The 17,143-nt window shown below is 44.5% G+C and overlaps 1 protein-coding gene across 2 annotated transcripts; it reads right to left on the bottom strand.

The window, feature by feature from the left end:
- Window positions 1–8,059: 8,059 nt before the first annotated feature.
- Window positions 8,060–16,943, bottom strand: LOC146197023 (serine/threonine-protein phosphatase Pgam5, mitochondrial-like). 2 transcript variants are annotated; one of them, XM_084598728.1, is made up of 5 exons: window positions 16,743–16,943; window positions 15,905–16,083; window positions 15,101–15,318; window positions 12,646–12,776; window positions 8,060–8,440 (listed from the first exon to the last, which is right to left on the bottom strand). In XM_084598728.1, the coding sequence occupies exons 1-5, from the start codon at window positions 16,886–16,888 to the stop codon at window positions 8,290–8,292; spliced, it is 825 nt and encodes a 274-aa protein (XP_084454854.1). In that variant the 5' UTR covers window positions 16,889–16,943; the 3' UTR covers window positions 8,060–8,289. The 2 variants fall into 2 exon arrangements, with proteins under 2 accessions (XP_084454854.1, XP_084454855.1); XM_084598729.1 differs by having other exon boundaries at window positions 15,104–15,318.
- Window positions 16,944–17,143: the final 200 nt, after the last annotated feature.

Here is a 17,143-nt window from a genome sequence, read left to right as displayed (position 1 = left end):
ACACATATGTAACGGCGGCAGGTCTCCGTTTTCCCAGCCAACCGTCGCTTTCCTTTCAGAGAAAGAGCGAAGTCGACGGGGAGCCTCCAACACGAAAAAGGCGTACACTGTCTTATACGGAGCAACGAAAGCGCGTTTTACGAAGGTTGCCCACCAACGCCACTCTGTAAACAACCGCGCTCATAAATTGTGAGGCCGCGGTTCCAGCGCAAGGCGGTCGGAGCTGAAGAGGCGAGCGCTGACCATAACAGGGAAAGGAGGAAGACGACTGGCAAGAGTCGAGTCGGTGACCCAAGGAAGAAGCTCTCTGTACTCCGTCCTCTTCGGACGTACCATGTAATCAAGTCCGTAATATAGTCCCTTTTTGTTTTTCTCAAAAATCGTACTTGTCTCTTCACTGTTGTCAAATAATGTCGAGCCCATAATTTAGTCATCCCACAGGGCCAGTACGTGCCGCCGCCAGGCGTCCACAGGGCGATCTGCGCATGTGTAGTGAAGCCCGCCGAAGCGGATCACGCTATGACAGCTCTATTGCTGAAGGGAGTAGTTCCGCACCCACACTGACCATTGCCGTTGCTCAAGGTGTGGTCGTACAGCTCGAGTGTCATCAAAACATGCCCACAAACTTTATGCCGATATAGCCATAAAGTCTGAGTTATAATCCCCTTGCACCCGCTACGGTGATATAGCAGAGCCTGGTAGGTGCAGAGCGGTTAATCCCGGATCAACTGGATTCACTGAGATCATGATATCGGCCGACGTTGTTGGCTGGAGAAACTTTTCTGGAAGGGGCATCTGCTGCTACATTTTCGTGTTGTCTCTGGCCACAGTAAGATTAGGGTTGGCCATTAGCGCCATTGCTAAGCAGAGTTACGGTGACAACATAGCCTGGTAGGCTCAGAGAGGTTAACCCCGGATCACCTGGATTCATTAAGTGATCATGACAGATGGTAGGCGTCGTAGGCTGGAGACTTCCGGGAGGGGCATCTGCAGCTGCGTTTTCATGTTGCCTCTGGCCACAGTAAGATGAGAGTTGGCTTAATAATAGGCAAAGTTACCATTCGCGCCTTATCTAAGCAGAGCTATGCTTCACGCGGCAAAGGTCGAGAAAATGCGGAAGACATCATTCTTGCTAAAAATGGCATCATTTCAGTTTTCCACGATGAATTTCGCCTTTCCACATAAGCGCCAATGAGCTCCTTATGGTGCAAGGTACCGTTAAATCATACCGACCTCTAGGTACACGATGGTTCCTCTATTTCGCTTTATGAAAATGTAGCCTCTGAAGGTTGCAGTCTTGACCATGCTATCGCACTCGTGAGTGAAACGTTAGAGGCACTCTTTCACTGCGGCATATCAGCTGTTCAGTATGGGCAGCAGGCTAGGGAAGACAGTCGCAAGGGTACATATCTCTTACACAATGTACGAGCCGGTGCGGAACATTACGCCGATGTCAATTAACTGTACGAACTTGGCACATCCCTGCCCGGTAAGACCTATGGAGGCCATTGGAACGAGAAATTACGGCTATGCAATACTTACCAAGGGAAGATCTCTTAGCAGCTTCACGAGCTGTGCTGGACGAAGTCGCCTCGGACGAACCTTCTTCTTCTTCTGCAACGTGAGCGCGAGCCAGCACGAGGCAGAGCAGATTTTGTATATATTTTATTTTCATGGACATATAAGGAAAGGTTTGGTTTGGTTTGTGGGGTTTAACGTCCCAAAGCGACTCAGGCTATGAGAGACGCCGTAGTGGAGGACTCCGGAAATTTCGACCACCTGGGGTTCTTTAACGTGCACTGACATCGCACAGCACACGGGCGCATTGCTTTTCGCCTCCATCGAAAAGCGGCCGCCGAGGCCGGGATTCGATCCCGCGTCCTTGGGAACAGTGGTCAAGCGCCGTAACCACTGCGCCACCCCGGCGGGGTCATACAAGGAAAGGTTAGCCCATGATTAGTGACGCCCGCTGCTCCATTGCACAAATGTAAAGAAACCGTTTGTACTAAAGCTATACAGCTACACAAAGCCTATAAACACAACATGATCGCAGTACACAACATAACAAGCAGAATATTAAGTGAACAAAATCACTGGGCTCACTGGGCACAGTGATCATGCTAGTTCTTTCGTGGCTCAAAATCTACCCTTTGGCTTAACTTAAATAGTTCATACAGCTGAACTCAATTGATGAACTGGCGCAGCAACGACGTGATGCTCGCAGGCTTAAGGTCACACTCATGCAATGTACGCTCTGAGAGCTTATACTTGGTCACATTCAATCCTACCACCGCCACTGCCAGTTCTTCCTCCTTGGCGTTTTGTACAGCTGAGTGATAACAAGCCAACTGATTTACGACGACCGAGAACACAGGAATCGGCATCGTCACTTCGCGATCGAATTATGGAACAAGACGCCCGCTTGCCGCAAGGTTCCATCGTAATTTACGTCGACGCAAGCATCCAAGCCTGCGAAGTGACAACTGCAGTCTAGTGCCCTGTCAAGTCTTCACTGAACAAAACATCAGTACCCTCTTAAATTGGTTCACAGGAAGGGAAAGGCGCCGTAACTGTCACACTTGCTCTGTGGACACCCGAACCGCGCCGTAAGGGAAGGGAGGAAGGTGGGAATGAAAGTGGAAAGAGAGAAAGAGGAGCCGTAGTGGAGGGCTACGGAGTAATTTCGACCACCTGGGAATTTTTAACGTGCGCTGACATCACACAGCACACGGACGCCACTTCGTTTCGCCTCCATCAAAACGCAGCCGCCGCGGTCGGGTTCGAACCCGGGAACTCCAGCACAGTAGTCGGGCGTCTTACCACTGCACCACCCCGGCGGGACATCAGTACCCTCCATCTTCATTTTGTGCGGAACTGCATGCTTGCTGTGCAAGAGGCGCGCTTCGCTCCGTGACTGCCATTCCCATACTTCCCGCGGCCCGTATTGTATTACGCACTGAGCCCTCCAGGTGACAAAGCTACTTAGACACGTCAGTAGCAGCACAGACATCTGCCAAAACATAAATCTAGCGGCACGAATGGACTCCGTGCGCCATTTTAAGTGCTCAAAGCCATGCGGATGCTGCTACCTGTCTCTCCACTTCAACCTCGTCATCGCAAACCTCCTAAACTTGGATAATGCTACTCTTTCAACAAGAAAGGAGCACCTTCAACGCCGTACACGCGCTCTCATACCTCCGTGTACGGTAAGTATATTGGGGTTAGAACATTTCACACGGAGGTATGAAAGCGTGTTGCCTGCTCTAGCCTGCTGAAAGAAGAGGAAGATTCCTTGGTGGATGTAAATAGTTATTCATCATCATCATCATCATCATCCGTAATAATATTAATAAAAGTATTAATAATTTGTTCACAGGAAGGGAAAGGTGCAGCATCTGTCACACTTGTTTCTGAGAGCACCTGAGCCGGGAAGGGAGGAAGTTGGGAGTGGAGAGAGAGAAAGCAGTGCCATAGTGGAGGGCTAGGGAATAATTTCGCCCACCTGGAGATCTTTAACATGCACTGACAGCACAGAGTAGACGGATGCCTCTTCGTTTCTCCCCCACAGAAATGCAACCGCCGGCGGTCGGGTTCGAACTCAGATATACGTCGGCACAGTGGTCGGGCAGTGCGACTGTTTTGGAGCGAAGCTCCACTTCTCTCATGAGGAGCTGAAGGACATACAAAGCTCGGAAATGACCTCTACAAAGCGTTTCAAGTGTCTACGAAGAAAGTGTGACAGATAGCGCGCCTTTCCTTCCTAAAACCATTCCCGGTGGCTGCGTTTCGATGGAGGCGAAACCAAGAGGCGTTCGTTCGCTGTGCGACGTCGTTGTTGTTGTGGCTGTAGGGAGAAGGAAAAGAAATGCACGGGCCTGCTACTGGCTCTGTAGCTGGGCCACCTCATCTGCCTCGTGCAGACAGAAGAGTGAAAGTGGCTCTGTAGCTGGGCCACCTCATTTGCCTCGTGCAGACAGAAGAGTGAAAGTAGAGAAAAAAGAAAAAGAAGAGGGGTAGAAAGACGCGTGCCGCAACAACAGCCGTCGTCCACCACCGAAGCGGTGGCGGGTCAATGACGGCCTACAAGAAATAAAATTCGGTGGCAGGCTACTAGCCCGCGCCGCAAGCGGCAGTGACCTACCTGTCCCAGCCCCATCAGGGCCAGGATCAGCCACCAAGCGTTGCTGTTGTTGTGGCTGTAGGAAGGAGGAAAAGAAAATGCATAGGCCTGCTACTGGCTCTGTAGCTGAGCCACCTGATTGATTGATTTATAGGAAGGGAAAGGCGCGGTAACTGTCTCACTTCTTTTCTGTGGACACCTCAACCGCGCCGTAAGGGAAGGGAGGAAAGTGGGAGTGAAAGTGGAAAGTGAGAAAGAGGGGCCGTAGTGGAGGGCTACGGAGTAATTTCGACCACCTGGGAATCTTCAACGTGCGCTGACATCGCACAGCACACGGACGCCTCTTCGTTTCGCCTCCATCGAAACGCAGCCGCCGAGGTCGGGTTAGCTGAGCCACCTCCGCTGCCTCTGTGTGGACAGAAGAGAAAAGAGAGAAGACAGCAAGAGGGAGAGGAAGACACGCGCCGCAACAACTGCCGCCGTCCACCACCGAAGCGGTGGCGAGTGCAATTACGGCCTACAAAAGATGAAAATTCGGTGGCAGGCGGTGACTCCGTCCCAGCCCCCTCCGGGGTAGGATCACGTTAAAGATCCCTATGTGGTCGAAATTACTCTATGGCTCTTCTTTCTCTCCCAACTTCCTCCCTTACCTTACAGTGTTATTGCACCCAACACCAACCTGCTCACAACCACATCTATGCTACTGTAAAAATGATACTTCTGTTGTTTCCTTCTTCACCTAATGTTATCTAACGTCCTATCTCCAACTGTGCGATCATTTCATGATGGATGCCAATGATGTTCAACTTGCAAGGCATCTACCAATTATCAATTTGAAGCTAACGCCTTCTAGCGGAATTCATAGTATAAATGGCAAATTTATACGAAATGCCAAAAAAAGTACATCCCTATGCATGCATACTCACAATTGTGTCATCATGGTGTACTACTGAAGACCGCTGTGGTCAACCAGTACACAAAGCCAGAAATAAACTGAATATATCTAAACACCGATCCATATCATTGAAATCAATAGCGTTCAAAATAATGTTACATATATTTACATATCTGGTTAATTTTCTGGAGGATAACAATTTCTTCTAACAGAGCATGGCTTCCAAAATTTTTTCTCTTGTGACATTCAACTACTTTCCTTCACTTATTTTGCACTTCTATTTAGACTTTGCCTTTTTTCCTGACTGCATATTTCTTGACTATGCTAAAGCATTTGATAAAGTTAACTCACTGCTCCTAAACAAACTAAGTGTGCTGAATACTGACCCTGCAGTTATTAACTAGATCCGTGGATTTCCTTCTTCCCAAGTTGAATTTGTCAGCATTAACAATGCCAATTCCTCTACTAGCACGTAGGCACAAGGAGTAAACCATGAAGCTTAGGTTAGGTTCCCATTCACACTCTCCCTGGCAGGTGAAATCTATTCCTGATTAAAAAATTGTTTTCAAACCAAACTAAGGGTGCAAGAAAAAAGTGAAACTTTTCATAAAATATTGTCTAAACTCTTCTGCAGTTGTCTTCTTCCCAAATGCAAAGTAACTTATGAGTGCTGTACCTATGCCAGCTAAATTTCCGGCCTTTCATTAGCTTCCCTCTTGCTTCCATTATGCTAGAAAATACACTTTCATATAGCATAGTTAAGTGTACAGAAATGCAAACTTAATACCCATGTTTAAGCTTAGAATCACTGTCACGTACCACGGGCACATCAAAAACGTTTAGAAGCATCTCTTTGCCACTTAGAACACCTCAAAATCGGTATAGAGCGCTTCATAACCGATGAGTCGCATCAATTTTTTCTTATTATTTTTGTATCTCAGTTCTTGTACTTTTTTTTTCACAGGTCAGAAACAGCGCCTGTTCCACAGTTCATCCCAATAAAAATGCAACTATCATGCATTCCATTATTCAGTACCAGTTGCTTTCCATGCGGTTATTTTAACACTTACTGCTTTCAAGAATGTCTACAAGAATCCCCATTTGAGCTTTAGAATTTGCAGTTAGCTAGTAAAATGTAAGCTCTAAGCCCTAGTTTGATTGTCAGATTCTAATTTCACGTCCAATATGTGAATCCAACGAGGATGGCTTTTTGGATGTCAATTGCATTTCAATGTCAAATAAGAATTTCTTTTTAATGCAGCCGGACAGTACATTGGCAGACTAGCAACACGAAGGTCTTCTGTCACAAGCACATGGTTCTAAATACCAAGGGATATAATCACGCCATTTCAGAGGTGGTGATGCAATGTTCAGCAGGTAGAATTTCCAATGGAGTCAGCAATGTACCAAAGCTATGTGTATCCTGCAGGAGGTTCATGCAGCATGTGGGCTATTTTACATATTTCTGTTCTAATCTCACATTTGGCATTGCCTTTTTTTGTCACAACTAGACAAACCTAGTACGTAAGCAGCCAGGAGCGAAAAAGCAACACAGGACGTCCCCCAGGAAAAAGGATGACGCAGGTGAGAAACACTAACAAGGTCAGGCCCCAGCTCAAAGAAAAACGACTTTCAACAGGAAGGTGTGCCATTTTCATTAAAAAAATGGTTGTTATTGCAAAGTTTGCTGAATTTGGCAAGTAATCAATTGGAAACTACCAAACAAAATGGCAAGAAACTTGCCCAGTTAGATGAACCCTTTATGGCTTTTATATTATATGCCAAATTTAATGACTGCCGTATTTACTCGAATCTAGGCCGGGAATTTTTTTTTTAATTCACTTATGACAGTCGGCGGCCGGCTTAGATTCGAAGATGCAGTTTGCCCACAACCGCTAGACATAGCGCCATCTCGTGGTGACACCAGCTACATGCTTGCAGCTGCTTGTAGGTTTGCAGGCTCCATTTTGCTTTTCCAAATGCTGCAACGCTGGCTGTGAACAAAGGTCTCGTCGTTCCATGCTTGCTTCAAGAAGCGCCCGTGTTCATAGCCTAATGGCGCTCCCTAAGCAATACCATTACAGCGCTGCTTTTTAACCGGAAAGTAGTTTTGGAGGCAGAGAGAACTTCAGACCAACAAGCCCCTTGAAACAACTTCAGCGTGGACGAAAAGAACATGTGGCAGTGGTAGAAGCAGCGGGATAAACTTTTCACCTGCGCCGCAAAGCGAATGGCCTTCGCGTGACCCAAGAGCGGGTGACACCACGAGGTGGAGAATGATGTCGGAGACTTTATTAGAAATCAAAGAGAAAGTGCAATGCCCGTGACGACAGAGATGATACAGGTGAAGGCGAGGGAGATTGCAAACATTAGAGACATTGTGCGGACCCAATTTAAGGCCAGCGGGGGCTGGGTCACTCGCTTCATGAACCGTTTCGGGTCCAGCCTGCAACGCCGGACTTCCGTGTGCCAAAACCTACTGACTTTGCAAAAGAGCTTGTAGCATTCCAGTGCTCCAATATAAGGAAGCTGCTGGAGGACAACGGACTGAGACAAATCGGTAACGCCGATCAGAACCCAGTGTGTTTCGACATGCCTGTAGAGTGCAAAACAGTTAAATTAAGAACTGTTGGGTATGAGAAGCAACATTTTGCCGTGATGTTATGCTGCATGGCTGACGGGCAAGAACTGCTGCCTTACATTACATTTAAGCGGAAGGTGCTTCCAGCCGGCAACACACCATGTTGAGTAATTACACTTATTGCTGTATGCAAGACATTGGCTACAGCCCCTTTTAGGTTGTGGAGCTGATGTTCATTAACACGTGTGCTGGGGAAGCAGCAGCGCTGCAACCACGAAGGTGCAAGGTTTCTGCTTTGTACCTGTGGGCCGCACACAGTGCAGTGAACAAAAGTCTCGTCACAACTTGCCTCGGACTTGACCATTAATAGGGAAGGGTGCACAGAACAACCTCACCCATCTAGACACAATATGTAGCTGTAGCCCCAATAAACTGCAAGATAAGCAAAAATGAAAACTTCACATTACACATCTCAGTTGCTTTTATTGTGGCAATGCTCTTTCCATCGACAATAACATCATAAAACGTAAATACTCAAACATATATAACAACTTGCTGAGCATCCTTTTAAATACATTATTTTTTTTAAGACTATGAGTCTGCTTCGTTTAGACATGGCACGAAAGCACCAGTATCTCAAGGATGGCAATGCGAGATAAATACTGGGAGCTACAACCCTACGCAATTGAGAGGCTAGCTGGTTGTTATCATCTCCTTGGGAAAATGCCCGGTATCACCAAGGGAACGCAGGGACACCCGTCCAGAGGGTGGGATACGCACGAGAGAAATGCTGCAGTTGGCGAGTGATATACGTGACCATGCCTCAGGAGGAAACTGCAGGGCCCTGCGCTCAATGGCAAAGAACCAGCACTCGGTACACAGATCAAACATGAATACACTCAGCAGTGCAAAATTCAAAAAGCGATTTTGAAGTGACAGTCATTAAAATTCTGATTTCTTTTTCAAGAATATGCATGAAATAAATGATGAAAGTTCCACCAGCATTCATTACAAGGTTCACGCACAACATATGGCGGCCTAAAATTCAAGGAGAATTCCAGGATTTTAAAGATACAATAACACAATAATCAAGGAAGGCAGAAAGACTTTTTCCCTCTAGCTTAGCTCCGATTTCCCTTTCCACAGCTTCCATCTCTTCTTTCTTTCCCAAGTTTTTCTGTGCTAACTGTTAAGCCTGGCAAGAAATAGTTATCTCATTCCTAATCTGATCAATCTTGAAGAGACTAGCAGCTGACTCCCAAACAATTTTAGAATTTTCTTGCAGTTTTCTTTTTTTTGGTCACATTCTCAAGCTCTAGCTCCAGTGTCTTCATGTCAGGCATGCCTGCTAACTTTCTGCTACGTCCTCCCTATCATATGCACGCATTCTGTGTGATTCTGCGTCAGTACACAAGAAATTTCCAATAACTTGATTCCCTCCGAATGCCCCTGACCTGAAGATACACTTGTAGGTTACCAGATGGCTTACCTAAAAAACTGCACCCATTATTTCCCTATCAATCGTTTTCTGGTACAGCATACACTTTGCTCTATGCAGATCACTCAATTCCAATCTCACCAAAACGTACATGTTCTAGCCACGTGGCCTCAAACTCTCATTTTCTCACTTACACCACATATGTCAAAACACAAAGGTACATTGATGCTATGACGCCACCGGAGCTTTGGTGTCAGAATAGGAGAGCAACCATCAGAGAGAGCATTGGAAGACAGGGAAAAGAGGAAAACAAGCCTCCTGTACGATTTTTCAATGAAACAATGTGCTCTTGAAAGAACTTCACTTATTTACCTATTTATTCAAAACAGATTGCACGTGTCAGAGGAAGGCAGTCTACGAAAACAAGAAACCATAATACAAAAAAAAAAAGCCTAAAAGGGCAAAGAGAAACAGGAAGAGCATCTGGAAAAGAGGCGCGGAAAGCAGACCACCACTCATGACCCTAGTCCAGTTAGATGACATACTGTCACTTTCGGTATTGGCCATCCTCTTCCCGCCTTCAATTATTACCTTCCTTGGCAAATTTGCGAAAATGTATCCACAAAACGTGGCGGCAAAATGTAACGTGATATGACGTCACAGTAAAGCAAGACTGGTAATTATGAATGTGTATTAATGACAAGTGGTATATAAATGTCAAGTCATGCATAGTCATGTCATGTGAGTCATAGTTTAGTCATGAGTCAGTCAGATTGGAGATCCAATGTGCATGACTATGGAGCCCACGACTTGTGCAAGTCAAGTCAAAGCTACTAAAGAGCACCAATGCACATGCTTTCGCATTTCTTCAATGACGAACTCAGCAGCACTCTCAAAATTATTTTTCTAAAAGTGCTTACAGTCCACATGTAGTCTCACATTTTAAAGATAAGCAAGTCTGATCCTGATTTTTTCAAGCAATTTAAGAAGTGCATTATATTTACCCAGATTCAAGGGCCCGTGAAACTATTTTTCAGAACCTGTGTGTAATTCAAGAGTTTCAATACCTTGTGTACATCCTGTAATTAGAAAGAAGTGATTTTCTTCCATAAATTTTTAACTGTTACATTTCTGAAGCCAAGTATGGATGGCAAAATCAAGATGTCCACAAATGCAATGAAATATTAGCATTCTGGAATGCACTGGAATTAGTATAATTCAGAACACCTTCACAAATATCACCATGCAGTTTCTGCCACTTGCAATTAGAATTCTCGCAAGTTCCAAACTTTCTGACTTGGTGGATTCTGAGGCTGCCATCAGAACGACGCTCAGAGCTTTTGATGCCAGCAATAAGAAAACTGCACATTGATGCTCAGGGAGAGAGTAGTCTGAAGCGCCACAGCTTTCTTTGACTGTGCGATTACATGCCATAGATGTCTTCATTGTTCAAAACATTCTGTTCATTCTGCTGAAACATTATGAAAATGGCCACACTTGAAGTAATAAGTGTGCAATGTCAAGGCAGAAACCTGAGTAGTAAGCCACAGTGGAAGGTAGGTTGGTTATAAAAAGCAAGCCAATTCAATGATTCAAAAGAACTACCAAATTTACACCTATACACCATTTCATGACACCCTGTGAAACCGGTCTGACTGTGCTGTTAAAAGGAGCAGTCGTCAGCTCCTTCCTGTACTACCAGAGAAGCCCAGTACCCCCATGAGGCAGCACCCTTCACCCCTTTGTAATATTGTGTGTACAATGTGACAATGAATACAATGTGATGGAGGGAGTTTAATGAAATTATAAAAAGACTTATTATAATGCGATATCTGCCTCTTCATGTCCACTGTAGCCAAGGGCCCAGAAAACAAGGAGATGGCATGAAAATATACAAAACCAGCAGATATGCTGGTATTACTTGAAAGGTAACACTTTAGGAAGGCGCACGACACCACTAAATGCAGCATACTGTAGAATACCACTTTAACTAACGTCACTTAAACGAAGCATTCAGTTTTACGAACTTTACTAAACCCCCCCACTGAAGCTCCAACACTATGCAAACACCCTTCATTTTAACGAACTTCAGTTACTGCTCATTTCAGTTCTACGAACGTTTTCCGCGGTGCCATCCTGTGTCTTCAACGTCATACTGAGCACTTAAAAAAGCACAACCCGCACTCTTTGTTGCATATTTTTATGTTGAGAACCACTCTTCATTATTGCGTGAAAAAAAGTGGCCGTTATTTAGCTTTAAAGTGAATTGGCTGTCTAAACTAGCTTGTAACCAGCCGAATCCATAACTGTCTTTGCACGCTTAATTAGCTGTACAGTCGTAGTCAGTCAAAGCCAGATCTTCAGGCCTACTAGGCCTTTTAGCTCCAAGAATTGCGAACATGTGCACTTTGGTTAACCATGATCTGCTTGGAGAAAATGAAAGCCTTTTCTCCTCAGCAGGCCATTGTGATGGGCAAGGCTCTCGGGATCTTGCACACAGTGACCGAGTTCAAGACCACTGTAGTCCTTTCAAAAGTGCTGCAAACGGTTACGCATTCTTCACTTGCAAATGAGCGCAGTGACAAATAAATGGGCTCAGATAAGATTTGAACAACTTATGTTTCTTGGAGTTAATCGAAACAATCTTCCACACATTCATTTCAGTTCAACGAACTTTCATTTGAACAAACTTTTTCCTAAGGCCCCTGGAACTTCGTTCAAGTGAAGCTTCACTGTAGCATCCAATGCACAAAAAAGCAAGCAGTCAGCAGGGCCCAACATCACTTCACCGCCACTGTTGTTTACCTTTGCACTGCCAAATCCTACGCCCTGCTTTCCTTCCCCTACTCCGAACTCTCTCATTCCCTTGTCTTTACTGCTCTACTTTCCCATGCACACCACACAGCCCCAAGGTCATTATAAAGTTGGCTTCTCTAGCAGTTGGCGAGTCTTGTGGCAAAAGTAGCTAAACTAGGTATCTGCAGCAGCGAGAAAAAAAGTCACATTCGTACCTTGGTTCAGAATAAAACACGAGATAGATTCTGAAACCAATCAAGGGAGAAAAGAGGTCACAGTGCAGTTATGTAAATGCGCTCCCTTTGTCAGGTTGGCCTTGTTACAATAGTAACTGTTTACAAATGGCTTCCATAAGCATCTACAGCTTGCCATTTTGCCCATTTACAGCCAGCGCAAGGGTGCTTCTTCGAACATTTAAAGGCTTGAGAAGTATAATAAATGTCATGCGAAATCAGTCAGCACAGCATACTAGTAGCAAAGTTGGCAGCATTTGAGAATATGCACCAGCAGCATGTATGAAATGACTATTTCATGTGGCATGTTGCCATGAATATGCCGCTCTCAATATCAATTGGCAGTCTGATATCGCAAAATCAGCAAGGATGATGGAGCTATCCAACATGAACAAAAAGCAAGACCACTGAGTTAGCTGCCAAAGTATTGCAGCAGGAACAGCACGAACATAACTTAGGATCGTCCTTTATGACACACTCTTTTCATACAGCAGACTACCACCAGATGTCTAAAGCAATTGATGAGGAGAATGTCACGATTTTCACACTGTTCAAAATGGATGTGAGCACATGTACACGTACCTGCATATCCAGTATCGAATGACGTTTGCGTGGCAAACAATGATCTCGTGAGAGTCTTCCTCTTGACTTGCAGGTGCACGGTAGAAATACTTGCGAAAACCGGCTTCTATCCGAGCACCATCTGTAAAGAACTGGTGACACAGGTCGATACAATTAGTCCGGTCCTGGCACCATTCAAGGATCAATACCAAAGTGATGACGTAAGAAGACAGGGGAGCACACCAGAACAGAACAACAGGAAAGCCTGCACCAAACAAAAGCAGGACCTTACACGGCGGCTGTAACAGCCAGAAGTGGCCACTTTATTCCCACCACCATCCCAATTTCATCCATCCACTTGACTTTTCTATATGTGCGTTCTCTTGGAATCCATCCTCCATAAGCCAAAGAGGCCATCAGTTACCTTCCCTTCTAATAATATGCTCTACTGAAGCCCCCAGCTTAAGCATGCCACTTCATCAGCCATGATACTGCTCATGGCTCATGGAATATGAGTGCAATCAGCACACAAGAGGTAAAACATGACACAGTGCTTGTCATGTTTGTGCTTTCTTGGTGCTTCACAAAACCATTTTCCCACTGAATTAACCATTTTAAGCTACTGTTAACTCAATAATCACAATTATTGCTACTACTCACATGATATCTGAAAGTGATGCTCTCCATGTCTAGTAGATAGTGCACTGTTCAGAACCCAAGGTTGAATTACCGATTTATTAATGGCATATTTTCCCTTGCTGCGTTACCATTCCAGTAAAAGAGAAAAGCGCTAAATATGCTTGGTGTCCCTACCCAATCCTTAAAGCGGGAGGTTTTTCATGACTTGACAAATCTTAACTCTATTACACTATACTTTGGTACTTCCAACTAGCCAAATAATATGTTGTAACCAAGCTGCCCAATACAAATAACTATCAAAACTTTTGAACATATTGCTGCCGAGTTCCAGTGGCAAGAACCAGGCTGAGTACATCAAATCAGTGCTTACACATGTGCAGTTAAAAGCCAGCATTTAAGCTGAATCTGATTTTAGTTTATGAGTGGAGCACAATTACACCCAAGTAACGCACGCAGTACAACTTGGAGCAGCTTAATTAATAATATTACAGCATTGCAAGGCTGATCAACCAGAACAATAACAGATGAAAATGCAAATTAAGGCAGCCTAGTGCCTAAATCATTTCTCAGTTCGGAAATCCAACACTGCCTTGACTCTTCCTCACTCCAGTCACGCTGGTACTATAGAATGATCACTGCACTGATAGCCTTCAATGTCACCACACACTTAAAGGTACACTGGAATATTTTGTGATCGCTTTTATTTTTTCTCGGTTTCCATGAACAAATATGCTGTCGCAGATGACACAGCTGCCATTAGGGCCACAGAAATAAAAATGCACATGAACTATTTGTTTTCGAGAGACTCAACCTCATCGCTCTTTTGGCCAATGAAAAAATCCTGTAAACCATGAAAACACCCAAAGCAACTTTTATTGATTATAGGATTTTTATAAAACCGAAACTTCTTTGGGGCTCACAAAGTATATAACTGAAACAACAAGCTCAAAGCGAGCAGACTACGTTTTTGAAGATCCCTTCGCCAATGGCAGGGCAGCATGCCGCCACAGAATTGCCTGAAAGGCACTACACATGTTGGCTGACTCCTTTTATTTTTTGTGGCAAGTTAAAAAAGAAAAAAAAAAGAAAATGTGGGAACCAGGATATTTAAATTTCAGTCAAAAAATCTGACACTAGTGCAATACCTCTTAAGAATGCTTGCAGCATAGTGCAGATCAAGTTCCTCCGATAAAGAGAGCTCTAAATTCTCTTTAGTACACCTTTAAGCTCAAAAAACTAGTGCCCTTCCATGTAAACGCATATCCAATGGCCTATGAAAACTACAATAATACTATACCGAGCACTTATATAACCACTACTGATAATTTTGTACCGTACAAGCAACCTCCCAACGCCTCCAATAAAAAAAAGGTTTAATGAAATAACACTTTGCTTTTGCAACATGAGTTTCCTTCTAAAGTACAGGTAGCCTGCTTTTAAGACATTGCAAATCCACTGGTGCAGTACAAATAAATATACTTTTCTTGCAACAATAGTGTTTCTATAACAGCACTTCTGGTTGGGTTACTTCCACAACTCAAACAGCAATCTCAGAATCAAATTTGTGCCCAGTAGTTGTAAGTGGACAAACCATAAAAATGCCCACTGCTGCTTCCCGAATGCTTCTGAGAGTTACTGAAGCTGAATATCTTTAAATTGCGACAAATACAAGCCTGACAGCCATGGGAGCTGTTTACGGTTGATTCTGCTTTGGAGTCAATACACTACCAAATTTAGCCCCTTTGACACAGGTGCCAGGTGAAACACAAGGCAAGAGCATTTGCCTAAGGCAAAGTCTGAAGCCCGTCACTAATTACACATTGAGAACTCCTGCAACCACCTTGGCTTCCGGCTTCCAGGCTCCAAAGGGGGGCTCAGGGGGCACAGGTGCACCCTCACGGATCAGCTCACAAGACTCCACCGGAAGTGGCCCCAAATGCTTGTGTATGAGCTCAGCTGTCTCGACTGCCCGCGTCATGGTGGAATGAACCAGTCGTGTAAAAGGGATTCCAAGCTGGCTGAGCCGCTGGCCAGTCAGATCTGCCTGCTTGCGACCTGCAATTTTGTAGCAGCAGAACTAAAAATGGTTTGAGCTGCCTTTCTTCAGTGAAGGCTTTAATACTACACATCCTATGTGAGATGGCACAGCACTGCAATATGCTAAATCTCACTACTTCATACGGCACAGTGATATAATAAACGACCACATGTTCATAGTTCTTATGTTTTTGTTCAGCTTCCTCATTAGCACACGCATGCAGTACTCTTTAACTGTTACACGCAGAGAACAAACAATTCATTTTAGCAAGTACCACTACAACATTCACCTTTAAGCAAAGCACGGACTTTTTCCTCAGAGCAAGACTTTTCCTCAACACAAAACAAAGAACCTTACATTTCTCAGCCCAAAAACATAACCTTCATATGGAAGTACCACACAGGCAACAATATATGTAAAGGCAGGAAAACCTCCCTTTAAGCAGCAATCAGCATCCCAGCAAACATTAATTCTAAACATAAACTACCAGTGTGAAGATCTGGTAAGAATGGTGTGGAATATCCGTGTTTGGAAGTTTTGTTCTTGTGTTTTACGTAGATGAAAGTAACAGCCACGAGTATTACCAAAAAGAAAAATGCTTACCCAACTCAGTTAGTATGCACTCTTTATCCGTCTCCCCTCGCAAATTATACTGTCCATGTCGGATTATATACAGATATCGCGTTGCTGTCGGTCTCGCTTTATGCACTTCTTCGTTATAACGATTCTGCTCTTGTTCTGACGAATTCTTGGGTGGTTTCGTGCAAAACTCCGGCTCTCGCCTGAAAATGAGGATTTCACTTTTGAAAGCGCCACAAAATATGGTTTGTCAAAATCACACACTGCTATTTCTCTCTCACACGACCTACCTTAACATGCATGCAGTTAAAATTTGTATTGTTTTAATAAGAATTCATATGCAGATGTATTACCTTCATCATGAACAAAACATTTGCAGAAAAAGCTGTTCGAGCAAAACACCGCAACTCCTTCCATGGCCTTCATCAAAACGATTGCAACAGGTCCATACATCAGCCAAGACACATACGTTTGAAAGAGCTTGACAATAAAAAAAAAAAAAATGTTAAAACAAAGCACTGAGGTCAGGTGCTGACAGGCAGTTGCAACGTGCACGATTGCCGATTGTTCTCCACGTTGTTTAGATTGCTTTTGCGAGCAGAAGAAAGAAAAACATTAAAACGGATAAATGGATATTACTCTAGAACCATAACACTGGTAATTACACACGGAATCGAACCAATACTGAAAATAAACACTGAACTGTGCAGAAAATTCGCACTTTTACAGCAAACTTCGCTTAGCACTTGGCTGAGGAAACGTTCACAAGTATACATCACTTCGCGATGTATTCAACTCTGACGGCTCCGTAAATGATAAGCATGCAAGCAATGAAAGATTGGCCCTACACGTGCATACACACCTGTCCCAGTTACTGTCCCACTGAACTGTAGGCTGGAAATTCGTGGTCCATGAGGCGTGTACTCTACGGTTCTTTGCCTGATCACTGCAGACAACGAAAGCTGCCACGCTACCACCGAGAACGCCTACAACTGCGCGGCGGAACATTTTATGAAGTTCAAACCATTTACGCAACGTAATATCGAGTCGAAACAGAGGAGCGCAGTACCTTGCGCAAAACGAGCGCGCAAGATCAAGTTGAGCCGAGCATTAAAAGCCACCGAAACCACTAGTGTGTGCCACGTGACTACATGCGCGCATAACTCTATAACATAAACTAGTAGTACTACCGATCGCCGCTAGGCTTTGTCATAACACATAGGATGTACAAAAGTATTGGCGCGGCTTACCACGCTACTATGT

Source organism: Amblyomma maculatum, chromosome 3, assembly GCF_055883805.1.
Source record: "Amblyomma maculatum isolate TAMU_Amacu chromosome 3, ASM5588380v1, whole genome shotgun sequence".
Taxonomy (NCBI): Eukaryota; Metazoa; Arthropoda; class Arachnida; order Ixodida; family Ixodidae; genus Amblyomma; species Amblyomma maculatum.
The sequence above is the reverse complement of the archived record's forward strand: the minus strand, read 5'-3'. Positions and strand labels throughout refer to the sequence as shown.